At 45.6% G+C, this 13,252-nt stretch overlaps 1 protein-coding gene across 1 annotated transcript; it reads left to right on the top strand.

Moving 5' to 3' along the window:
• Positions 1 to 782: 782 nt before the first annotated feature.
• On the top strand, positions 783 to 12,604 carry LOC142581990 (uncharacterized). Its single transcript, XM_075691425.1, has 4 exons — positions 783 to 1,043; positions 7,362 to 7,569; positions 8,616 to 8,872; positions 12,082 to 12,604. The coding sequence occupies exons 1-3, from the start codon at positions 803 to 805 to the stop codon at positions 8,866 to 8,868; spliced, it is 702 nt and encodes a 233-aa protein (XP_075547540.1). The 5' UTR covers positions 783 to 802; the 3' UTR covers positions 8,869 to 8,872; positions 12,082 to 12,604.
• The last annotated feature ends 648 nt before the right edge of the window (positions 12,605 to 13,252 follow it).

The raw sequence follows: 13,252 nt of genomic DNA on the forward strand, positions 1-13,252 counted from the left end.
TTTGAACAGCGGTACCTACCTAGTCACGGTACAGTCACTTATGTTGTCGCGAAAGATGTTCGTTGAAGAGCCTCACGTACGTACACGTTGCCACATAACTCAATGACCAAATTTGGCCCGATGGTTGGTTTCGAACCCTGTTTCCTGAGCGCAGCATGATGAGCCACCCATTCGGCCGCTGCCTGCCGAGTAACCCAAGTGGGTGGCAAAATAGTTATATAGAAACCTAGATTGATGCAAGCAGAGATAGCCCTCGGAAAAGTGCATGGAGTACCCTATATAAGCATGATGAGGTGTTAAAAAAGGTTAGACTTCATCATTAGATGTCAAAGAGGTTTGTTGAAAACAATTGAAAGGTACCTGTATAGCGCAGCAAAATAGCACTTGTGTTTGTCTTTGTTTCTTCCTGTATCTTGGTTCTGTTGCGCTATACAGATACCTTTCAATGATGACCGACCAACAAGCCCATATCGCCATCCACCCAGACCGTGGCACATGGATAGTGCTCGATGTCGGCGTCAAGGCCGCCACCAAGTCCCGCACCTACATTGGCCCATGTAGGCGTGAACGACGAAGTAGCAACAATTATTTCGCTAGAACCAATTTTAGTATTAGCAGTGTCTTCCTAATATCATACAAATCGTGACCAATAACCCACAGTGGGCACGCGCCATCCTAGAGGGAAATCCAATCGAATCCAAGAGAAAAGCTTAGTTGAAGCTTCCGCTGTGCGTCTCGTGGAGTTGCACTCTAGAAGAAGAAGAAGAAGAGAAGAACGTGCCGAAGGCGCGCGCATCCCTTCATGGGCTCCGTGGACGTCTGCGTCTCCAGCCAGCAAAGCCATGTCCGTTTGCGACCTACAGCCTGGTTCCGTGGTGGACGTGAGGGACTTCTTAGGCGACGACTTCCTAGTGGCGAGCGTGCTCGACTACCTGGGCATCGAGGAGCTCTTCACGTGCGCCGAGGTGAACCGGCTGTGGCATTCCGCCGCCATGTCTCTGCTGAGGAAGAGACCGATCTCCGTCTCCATCTGCTGTTCACTGGTCAGTTAATGCTTTTGTACTTGCGGCGGCTCACTCATTCCTTAGCGTGTAAACCATGGTAAACGTGCTTAAGATAGTTTCCAGCCAACAGCTTTATTCGATCATCTTGGAGCCGTACAGAAAAGATGACGCTTCATTGACACGTGCAGTCTTTGTGAAACGTTTCTAAGATATATTAGTCATCGAAACAAGCTTTGGCGTGGTGCCATGTTGAGGGGTTCCCTCAGAACGTGTGATGATCAAAAGATCATGGGAATGAGAAATGTACCGGCCCTTTCTCATCCTCTGGGCCTTAACAGCGGCGAAAGTTATGCAGGAAAGGTCAGTAAGGGTAATAAGCTTTGGACAGCCTTAGACCAGAAAAGACGCGCAGCCGAAAATTTCTGCTCTGTCTAAGCAGTTCAAAGAAGATCGCTGAGGAACGTTAGTCCTAAGGATCATTCAAAAAGGTGTAATCGCAGCAGAATTACAAAGCACACACGCACGCGCACACGGGCAGACGTGCACGTGCATGCGTACACTGGTCCTTCTGTCACATGCTCTACTACACCAATGCGCATCTTGACCTGTCGTTTAGAATGGAGAATGATGCCTTTGTCTGAGTTTGGCATCGCATTAGCGTTCTTTCTTTCCTCTTCTAATTTTTTTTCACACTTCCGGTCGCAATGTTCGCGGTTTGCCTCTCTGCCGGTATACAGCCGGCTTGCGCTTGGCTTCGTGCAAAAATAGTACGGCCCTTCTCCGCTGCAGACTTGGCGACGTTACCAGTGATCCTTGATCAATTGGCGGTTGGAGTGCAGGCTGTATGTTGACTAAAGACGGAGCGCTGGCTTACGGTTAAAATTTCTGTAGTAACTAACAGTAGTTTTCTAAGATGATCATGACTACAGCTAGCCCACGCACAGCTACTTTTTCCCTCAGGTTGTGCGAACATTTTCGTGTGGGTGAAGTGAAAAAGAAATGAGTCAACGATGCCCATTCAACTGTCGCCAAGCTCTCTGAGTTGAATATCCCTTATCCGCGATTCAATACCGAGCTAAGCAATTTGATGTGTCAGAGAAGTGGTAGCAATTCTGCCCAGGTGAACGCGCACACGAATAGAAGCGTATGGAGGAAAACCAAAAGACTAGTAATTCATAACGATGGTAATTATTATGTTTTCTTACTGTTGTCTCTTATAGAGCTCTTTTAGGAGAACAAAAGAAATGACAAAAGATGTGACGCAAGTAATCCCCCAGGACGCACAAATGGAACAGGCAGACAGTAAACTCCTACATATGTGGGAAGCTAAAGAAGGTCTCTGGAGGAGATGGAAAACTCAGGTACACAACAGGACACTCCGACGCATGCAGACTGGCCCGGCTTAACAGAGATATCGAAGCATACGCCCTACAGCTCTGTAACCAGCAATGAGAAGCAACATACACCAATATGGATAATCAATTAGGATTGTCCAGAACGTGGAACTTCCTCAGGCACCTTTTGAATCCTGAAGAAAGTAAAGCCACGTACAGACAAAACATAAGCAAAATCTTACATGCATATGACAAAACTGAAGCAGCTTTTATCGATGAGACAGCCGCAAGATAATTACCTCGCGCTAAGCCAACAATTCCCCCAGGTTACACAGGTACCAAAAACAGACAATTAGACGAAGAGATTAGCGAGGCGGAATTGACAGCACTACATCCGCGCCGGGACTGTGTCACGTGTCAATGTGAACGAATGCTGGCAATCCGGTACAATACCACAACGGAATACCACAATGGAAAACGGCCCAGATTATTCTAATACCTAAACCAGGCAAGCGGCTACAGTTGGAGAACCTGAGACCCATTTCACTCACGTCGTGTGTGGGCAGACTCATGGAGCACTTTGTCCTAACGAGACTGACCAACTACCTCGAGGATAACGACGTTCTCCCCCCTACAATGTTGGGCTTCCGGAGAAATTTGTCCACACAGGATGCAATGCTCCAACTTAAGCATCAAATTTATATAACATAAGTCGGAACACCAAAGCTATCCTAGGCTTAAACCTAAAGAAAGCGTTTGATAGTGTTACCCACGAAACAATACTAAACAGAATAAATTTGCTAGGCTTAGGCCAGCGAGTATACAGTTATATACGAGACTTCCTTACTAACAGAAAGGCACACATTAAGATAGGAGACCTTAACTCCGAAGAACTACAGATCGGAAGCGCAGGTAGGCCCCAAGGTTCAGTAATGTCACCGATGCTGTTTAACCTGGCTCTTATCGGATTACCAGCAAAGCTAGAGGAAATCGATGGCCTCAATCATGCCATCTACACTGACGATATCACCCTCTGGGTGAGCGATGACAACGATGGACAGGTTGAAAACACATTGCAACGTGCAGTAGAAGCAGTTGAACAATACCTAGCAGGAACGGACCGGCGTGTTTGGCAGAGAAATCTGAGCTCCTCATTTATGTACCATCGTGACGTGGCCGAAAACCATGCAACTACGAGGAACGAAATCCGCAAATTCGCCTAACTACGGCAGATGGTACGCCCATACCCAAGGTTGACAAGATCAGAGTATTGGGCCTCATTATTGAAAGTAACGGCTACAATGGAGAAACCATACAAAATTAGACAATATAACATCTCAACTCATGCGGCTACTTAAACGAATAGCCAACAAACATAGGGGAATGAAAGAAGGCAATCTGCTTAAACTAGTCCAAGCGTTCGTAATTAGCAGAATAGTATACGTGGCATCATACTTACGATGGTACTTGTCAGGAAAATACAAATTAGATTGCTTAATCAGAAAAATCTACAAGCAAGCAATCGGACTCTCCGTCACCACCAGCAACGATAGACTACTGCAGCTAGGTCTCCACAATACACTGGATGAGCTAATCGAGGCACAATGAATAGCACCTCCTCCCCCCCCCCCCCCCAATACGAACGCCTGTCCAAAACCAAAACAGGTAGGCAGATATTGGATCGCCTAGCTATAAGGTATCATACCCAACATGGCGTCAAAGTAGATATGCCCAGACACATCAGAGACATGATAACCATCCATCCAATCCCCAAGAATATGCATCTTACCCACCATTAGGGTAGACGGGAAAGCAGAGCACGCAATATACAGAAGAAATTTGGTAACAGCAAGGACACCACATTTGTAGACGCAGCTAGATAGACACAAGCGCGCCTACACAGCAGTGGTGATAAATTACGAGGGCAAATGCACGACGAGAGCTATAGTAAATACGCTACATGCAGAAACCGCAGAGGAAATAGCTATTGCGCTAGCCATAGCACAAACACCAGCGGGCGTAATCATCAGTGATTCTCAGACGGCCATACGAAACTTCGCCAACGGTCGAATCTCCCCAGAGGCACTACGACTCCTAAAATTAGCTAATAACCGTGACAAAAGTGTCGATCTCATCTGGACACCCGCTCACACACTACCAGACGGTAGCAATGAGGTGGCGCACCGCATGGCTCGAGACTTACGGACTTACGGACCGTAACTAACTTACGGACCGAGCCTCAGTTAGCCCCGCCTCACCGACTACCGGCGAGTAGGAGTGGGAAGATCGAATGACCAGATTTCACGAAATTACACAACACCATAGAGTCCAGCTAGTATGCACCTAATACACCCAGATTTATACACGACGGACAAGTGCAGACATTGCGACTCTAGAGCCACCCTGGAGCATATCCTATGGGAATTTCCGGCTGTAATACAGGATAAAGGTGATGCAGCCTTAAACAGCGACAGCCTCCGCGCGCGCTGGGAGTCTGCGTTGCTCAGCTCGACCTGCAGCACCAACTCTGGGCTGTCCAACGAGCCGAGGTAGCCGCCAAGGGCCAACAACCCTTGGACGAAACCTAGGCGGGGTCCAGGACCACCCCACGAAATCGCAGCGCACTGAATAAAGTTATTTGAATGAATGAATGAATGAATGGATGAATGAATGAAGATGTGACTGGAGCCACGCTCGCTACTGGAATGATGACGGCGTGCTCTTTTGCATTTACAAGGAGATCAAGTGCGCTGGCGCAGCCAGAAATTGACTATTTAGCACTCATTTTACTGCTTTAGTGAGGCTTATATATCATGTGTACATGTATGCCAGGTATGCTACATATGCAGAGCTGCTTAGCCTTTTCAGGTCGATTACCCGACAAGACACATTCTCTGCCCAAAAAATCATTAAAAGACACATTTCCGCCACCGTAAATCGCTTTTTTCTCAGCTGGCACCATTAAAATATTCACAAAGTAATTTTCTGGAACAGTTTACTTTAACGCATGCGCTGATATTGCGAAATTGAAGCCTTGATCAGCCAGCGCCCTTAAATGCCTGATTAAAGGTGTAACAGGGTGACTTCCTTGAGCGACCTATTCACAAACTATCCTCGACTGGACGCTCTTCCATTCCACCGAGAGTTTAGCACAATGCCGGGCCTCGACTAAAGAAGATACTACGCTTTGTAAGAACTGTTGCGGATTGTCACTGAAGAGCAGTGACTACTTGTGTGAAGTGATGGCGCGCTGCCCTGCACTTTTTGCCGGGATGGATGCGTAGAGTCGGGTAACGTTCTATCATATGTGGATATGGCTTTGGTCAGCCTTATTCAATAAACAAGGAAAAACCGGGGAGCAGACGCTTTCAAAGTGCGGGTCACGGTGGGCTGATGCGAGAATTTTAAGGCTGGCGTTGCCACCTGTCATAATTGTTTCTACGCCATTTCTTTTTCTGTCATGCTTCATCTTAGCGAAAGACTGGCCGCATCGCAGAAAACTAATGTAGTAGTGCAGCTTAACTAAATATAGCTCCTAAATGTCCCTTTAAAGCGATGCTGAGAACGAGCGGGTACCATCAAGCCTGAGTAGGATGCCCTCCCCCCCAGCCATAGTAATTTGTTTTCTATCTGCAAGGTCGCGTTTAAAAGACCACCAGCAGCACGAAAGACTCTTTTGACTTTGGTGCGTTGATGAATTGATCTCTTTCTAATAACCATGAAATGAAACTGCTGTAAATGTAATTATGCAACTAATGCTGAATGATAGCCGCATTAATTATGATCATTATCCACGCCAATTCAAAACCTGCGCCAAGAACCGAAGCTAGCCGATCACCGGCCGGAACAAAGCACTCCGGAAACTGGCAGGAAAATCGATCACGGGCGCTTACAAACCAGTGACGTTGGAGAGCGAGATTGTTGAATTTCCAGTCACATAATTCGTCTGCTATTCGCGAACGTGTTGCTCTACGTCGTTCCAGTCGGAATCGTGGTCGTCGTTATTGCTAAGTGAGGTCGATGGCTGTGCAAGTGACAGTAGCTGTCATAGCGGATATAGCGAACCATTTTCAGTTTATTCCCTGCAGAGGAGCGGGTCGGAAATTGACAGCACTGCAAGCAGCCATGAAGGTGAATATGAAAACGTACGCATTGGTGTCCATGAGCGGCGATAGACGCGAAAGCTTCGGCTGTGGCCACGACACCGGCCAAGAAAGAACATTGCCGCTGACTTCGCCGGCTCTGACACAATCTGCGCGGTGTGGTTGTCCGTACTGTGCCCCATACAATGCCACATCCTGTCTGAACTTCTAGGAAATCAGTTTGGTGCGGTAGTTGGTACAGGTAGGGACCCAGATTGTTCTGTTCATCTGCTCAGACACGTGCAGACTGCCAATATACGTCATCGAAGCCACGAAGCAGCGCCTGTCCCATCGTATTTCCCGCAAGTTTCGCTGGTACCCCAGTATCCACATGTATGACGTTAGCAATACTCGTGGAGCCCGAGGGGCCCCTAAACACGTCATATCGATGACGATGTCTTGGAGTGGTGCTGTTTAAGATCGGCCACTCGCGCTGACATTAAAACCATATTAATATATGTTCATGGCGACGTTATTATTATTATTCTGCCAGAGGTACCTACGCACGTAGTGAAATCGAGCATGATCATCTCGAGTATGACATTTTGTGTAAGGGGTATTTTAAAGCTAAAATAAAAAAACTACGAAGGTATGTATTGGTGACTGCTCGTACGCAGTAACAGTGGATGGTGTTTTAGCTCGTTCGTGGGCCTCCTGCTGCACAATGAACTACATGCTGTAGGCAATACTGACGCTTTTCAGACCATGATAGTATTCCTGTAGATGCCCTCTGCGAGCACACACGGGAACGTTGGTTGATGCAGGCATTGTGTGCCATCTGGCAGAAGTGGTAGGTCAGCGTACCAATTATATTACGATGTATGCTAGGATGCAGCGCATGCAATCACACTATGCGTGCATGTATCTCTCTGCGTGCCCAGTGGTGGACTGCGTACGCGAGCTGCTGCCTCCGAACTCTGTCATCGGGTATTTCAATCTGAAGCACATCCGACTGGCGGACGACTCCGGTGACAGCGCACACGAAGGCATCTTCGGCGAGTTTCTTTTCCACGCCGAACCAGCCGTGCGACCTGCGCCAACCACCGACGACCTGCAGCAACCACCGCCACTGGACAGCTCTGTCCCCGGGTGAGCATCCGACCAGCTTGGCTGCTGTGGAGAGAGCGATACCAGCCGGTAGGGCAGATTTTCACCGTGCTTTAAAAGAGTATGTTGCGCTAGTTTGTGTTTTGACATGGGGATCATCTTGATATAGCGCGCGCCACGGGACGGCACAACAGGTAAGAAGACGAACACAGCTGCAAACTAACAACTAATTTTATTGAAGCCAGACCCACAGGTACACATGCCCGCAAGCTGCGCAGGCGCAACGTTACGCAAGGAACGCAGGCGCAACGCAGGCGCAAGGAAAATGGAATTTCTCAAACATGAAGTGATTAAACCAGGGGCAAAAGGAGTTTCATTTCTGCATTGTACAGTGGAATCGATGTTTCGCTTGCACAACCCTGACCTGCTTTTCTGATAAAAAAATGCTTTTAATGTTTCGCGAGCGGATTTTCGCTTGCTCTTGCCTAGAATTTCACATTACAGTAACTGGGTTAATGCCATTAGTATAATGCCTGCAATATAGAATGATGAGGCCTATAAATACACATGGGTGTTTTCGGATTACATTGTGACGCGATGTTGTGGCGAATAATCTCACTTACGCTTCATTTTGTATTGTTATGTGCTTTGTATATGCGATGTCATGTGAGGTGGTGCAGTCGACGGAGCAACGACCCTCGAATGACTAACGTTCTTTTTTTTTTTTGCCACCTAGAAGTTGGCCTCGCGATATGTAGATGGCGCTTCTGTGCCTCAACGAGCCGCCATTGCAGTACCTGTGGGCTTCTATGGCACCTTTACTACCATGTGTACATATGCCTTGTCCTAGGCAGTGTGACTTAAGCACTTGCGCCAACAAGTCTGAGCCATATTCCTCCCCCGTCTTTCGTTCGCCGTCTCCTCTTCGCTGGAAACCCAGGACAGACACGTCCTGCGTGCGAAGTCGGGGATGAAGTATATAGGCAAAGCTATCCGTTTAAAATTGAAAGGAGGATGCTTTTTGGGCGGCATCTTGAAGAGCCCCGGCGGTGTTTCTCGGTGCAAGTGATGTCGGTGGCCATCTTCAGCGCTATGCAGAGCAGACGCCTGGACACGTCCATGCGCAGCCTAGGCGAGGGTTTCGGCCCCACGACCGACACCATCGCGGTGGCGTTTCCGCGCAACCAGGACGAGGCGCGACTCGAGCTCGAGGCCTTAGAGCACAGTCTTCAGCGAGTGCTGGCGCTGGCCAGTCAAGCCACGAAATTCAACGTGCAAGATCAGTTCGCGCCCATTGGCCGCCTGAAGCTCATACTGCTGCTTATCAAGCCGCTCGACTGACGAGGTATGCGCACGATGTCGCGTGTCTTTCTCTGTAGAGCAGTGTTTCTCAAACGGGAAGTGGGGCTTGGAAGCTTCGAGCTGTGGTATGAAGGTCTCAGTAGAACGTAGCGGGCCCCAACTTAGATTTGAGGCATCCGAACTGCACCCTCTTTTCGACAAACTGCGCTCTAGCAAAGTGGCGACTAGGCACAGTCTCTCATGCAGGCATGCTTTATCTTTAATAACTTGTAACTTCTGTAGCGAATTCGATGAGGTCTTATGTCTCGGTAATTACGTGCTGAAAGTCGTTAGCTTGTGACAGACGAGAGATGTAAGAAGGGAAAGGGGAAGTGCTGCCTTGTATGTTATATATATAGTTTTTTTAAAGCTGCACCAAATGACATATTAAAAATAGAAATAAAATAGATTGCTTGTGTTAGATAGACCATTCTAAACCTTGAGCTAAAGTACTCGATGCGGCGGCGATTAGTTCTGCGAGAAATCAGAATGCTTAATTGAATAAATAATGTAAATATATTAAAGATCTAATTGATTGCTTTAGTGCACGTATTCTGATATATGTATCGTGGCTAGTGAGCTTGCAAGGCATCGCCAGTTGAAGCTTATTCGGAAAATGCATCGGTTTCGAGATATGCGCTGTCAAGGTTGCGGTGTACATGCATTGTTGTGTGATTTATTTTTAAACAAAACACTGTTTTCTGCACTGAAGTACAAAAGTAACTGGAACACCAATGCATTTCGTCGGACACGTTGAAAATTATTATCTTGAAACTGGTGCAGTACTGAGAACTCGTTCCAAGTGCCTTGCGAACTCACCGGCTACAGTTCGTACATTGAAATAAGTAGTTTAAGGCAATAAACAAAATGTAATTAGCATAATTATACTAATTGTTAGCTCTGCCTGAAGTGATGGATGCCTTATAGAGTAGTGTAGCTCAAGGGTTAAAATTTTGTTATCTGCCACAGGCAATCTTTAAAAATTTGGTGCAGCTAAACAACAACAACGACGACGACAACACGACTTGTTATAGCGGAATTGCACGACGGTTGGATAGTTTGAGAAGCACTGCCGTAAAACACATTTTCGTAAGGTCACGGAGGAATAGCTAAGGAAAAAAAAAAGCTACACCGTTCTTCATATTGTTTAACTGTAACCAATGGTATACGTTAAACGAACTTTTCATTTTAATGCGTATCGTCTAGTGTAACCACGCTGGGCCTAATCTTCATTTTGCACAAATAGCTTTGTTCGAAATACATTTCCCTTCTGTGAAAAGCTGATTAACCGGCGCCAAATTTAATCGTCCGCGCCATCCAACAGCGGACTACAGGAAAGAAAAGAAAACTGCACATAGACTTGCCCCTGAGCCCCATAGTCAGAGTCAGAAGTGGTTTTAGTTATGCATAAAATGAATTACAAAAATTTGTGTATACAGAAGGAGGTCCCATAATCAGAAAATGAATCGGGACATGCTATGGGAGTGAATGTAGAAAAATGATTTAAAGCAGCAGACACCAGTAGCGAAATGAAACAATAAATTACATCGCAGGAAAAAAAAAACATGGTTTATCGCATATTGTGTAGCATTGGCTGCACTAGTGAGAGAAAAAGAAAAGCAATGCTGTTTCATTTACTGACGCCAAGCAAGGAATTGACACAAGATCAGACTTAGCAAAACAACGTACTAGTTACGTGTACATCGGGCTTTTTTCCGTCTGAATTTCATTTCTTCATTCGCTGGTTTGACGAGCCGAAACTACGATCTGATCATGAGGCACGCCATAGTGGTGGATTTAGTATCAAGAGGGAAGTAAAGATTTGCCATAAAAAAAGGCGCACTTTGTTTTATCTGCAATAGACTGGGCAAGATGGCTGATCTCCATGGTAAAGGCCGCGCAAGAGGAACGGCATCATAATGTAGAGAAACTACTGACGACAGACGCTGAACTAATCTGTTCTGTTGGTTTGTCTTTTTTTATTATTGATTTTCCTCACTAAGTTGCTTGCTCGTAGTACAACCAGTCTGTCAACTTTCAGCTTGGAACACTGCTAGAAAATGCATTTTTTTCCGTCTGCTTGCTGTCGTATCCTGCTTAATCTTTTCATAAAGTCTAAAGATGCGCAGACTACATTAGCATACAGGGCAAAACAAGTATGCACTTTCTTGAACAGCGCTAACGCACCTTCAGTGTTGTAGTGTAAAAGTTAGATAAACGATATTACATTGTTGCCCCCAATTCGCCTTTACCTCCTCCCTTCCGCTAACAGAAGAAAAAAAGCGAGAGTATGCAAAAGCAATGCGTCGCATGTGAAAAAAAGAAAGGAAAAGAGAATGGCAACGATTAGCGAGAAAACATAAGAATTTGAAATTTCTTCAAGCACAAGGTACTGCAGTTTACGATAACTTTGCATTAAAGCATTATAAGCATCAATGTTCCATACTCGTGCACAGTTAAGCTTGGCAAACAGAAAATGTGCAGTCACAACCAACGTCTGGCGACCACAGGCGCCCGGAAACTTTTTTTCTTCTTTACTGCGTAGGCATGCAGTTTGAAATCAAGTGGTATAGCTTGCGTGTGCCTGTTCGGTAAATGTAATGTATTGTAACTATTCCACATTGCACAGAAGTAACTGAAATTTTCTCTAAGCTGATGCCTTGGTCTCTAGATATTTTCTCGACGTTACAGTACCGTATTACTGTACAATCCCAAAGCATAATATTTTCTGCGGTAATGTTATATGCTTCTGCGAATTTCCTAGGATGTGCTGGTTAATAGGTGAAAGTGAACTTTCTTTTTGTACATATTCAGCACTGATGAATGTGTACTGTTGTAACCGTTGTTTGCCTCTATTTAACCGGGCAATCGGTATTTATCATGGTTCACCGCACTTTGTTCAACACAACCTTATTTTCCCGTACCTCAATCAGATTACGTAGTATTTTAGGTTTATATATTTATATTTATGATCACACAAGCTATAGAGTTAATCACTGCACTTTTACTAGACATTTCAAGAGTTTGTGCTTTGGAGAGTGCACTAAATATAACTTCATGAGTAGGAGAAGAATGCGTCCAGGACGCAATTGCATACGACGCCGTTGTTCTCACAACTAGTAGTTAAGCGCGAATAAACAATGCGATAAAAAAAATTCGTTTCCTTTGCAAGTGTACAATATTTGCTTTTTTTGTCTTTACTCGTTTCCCCAGGGTTCGATCAAAGGAGTTGGGCTTGGCGGCAAAGGACAGCGTCAGACGACGCCCACGTTTCTGTCGAGGAACAAAGAAATAAGAAAAGCGCGACCAACAAGTCTGTGACGTAACTTCAGCATATCGTAATTTAATATTTTCTAATTATTATTTTTTAGTGATTGAGCTACTGCTTAGTCTCGCCGCACAAATAAACTGTTCCAGCACAGCACGTATGCAGCGCATGGTAAGAATTCAGCGCTATGCACATACAGATTGTCCCTAGACCTGAAGAAAACAGCTGAGGACTTTTATTTGTCTAAACACTGAGATGAACGTATGAAACGTGCTGTCGAGCTATTCTTTAAGCATGAGCTGCGTAATATTCTAGGGTATATTGCCTTGATGGTGCGGCAGCCTTAATTCTTATGTTATCTCGCATTATTCGAAGATGCTTCGCAGTTAATTTTCGTTGTTGAAGGCACAACCGTCTAGGTGAAATCAGCCTCAACTTTCTCGTGAAGCTCACGGCAAGTATGGGATTAAATCCTGTCTTTCTACGTGTGACACCATGCTCGATGCTCGGTTGTATTAGTAAGCGAAGGATTACTGCAATTTATACTGCGAATAAAACTGCGAGAATTACTCCATGTAGTTGTGTAATATTTTGCTATCGCTATGAATGCTTCGTCATTCGGCCGACACTGTGGCTTTTTTTTAGCATTTCCTGAGGTTGGGTTAAAACATTTGCGGAATGCGTTAGCAGTTGCAAACCACTTTGGGGTCCTATTTGCTCCCCTCACACTCGTCCTCTCTCAATACGTTTTCACCCACCTAGGGCAACACGCATCTGGTTGCCCCAATGATTATTATTCTGTCACCTCCACCCGTGGCAGCCGACATGTAAAGGAGTGGGTATAATCTTGTTCGGATACCACGGACTTTGTGAATCGATGTAAGTAAAGCTTTCTGTGCTGTTCGCTTTGACTGACGATAATTAGCGCTGATGTTGACGCAAATGAGTTTTCTTTTTCAAATGAATAAAATCCACCTAAACGGAATTCGAGAAAAGAAAGCGAAAATTTGTTACCCTACCTAAATGCAACGCTGTCAATATCTTTCCGTGTCAGCTAGGGGAAGTTTACGGCCACAAGAAATTAAATATTATGCGGCGGATTTGATCAATATTGGA

This window comes from Dermacentor variabilis, chromosome 5 (genome assembly GCF_050947875.1).
Source record: "Dermacentor variabilis isolate Ectoservices chromosome 5, ASM5094787v1, whole genome shotgun sequence".
Taxonomy (NCBI): domain Eukaryota; kingdom Metazoa; phylum Arthropoda; class Arachnida; order Ixodida; family Ixodidae; genus Dermacentor; species Dermacentor variabilis.

Excerpts from the sequence above, each read along its gene's own strand:
- LOC142581990 (XM_075691425.1), top strand. The coding sequence starts at position 803 with ATGGGCTCCGTGGACGTCTGCGTCTCCAGCCAGCAAAGCCATGTCCGT. Across the intron at positions 1,044-7,361 it reads TCTCCATCTGCTGTTCACTG|TGGTGGACTGCGTACGCGAG; the intron begins GTCAGTTAATGC and ends CTGCGTGCCCAG. Across the intron at positions 7,570-8,615 it reads CTGGACAGCTCTGTCCCCGG|CGCTATGCAGAGCAGACGCC; the intron begins GTGAGCATCCGA and ends GGCCATCTTCAG.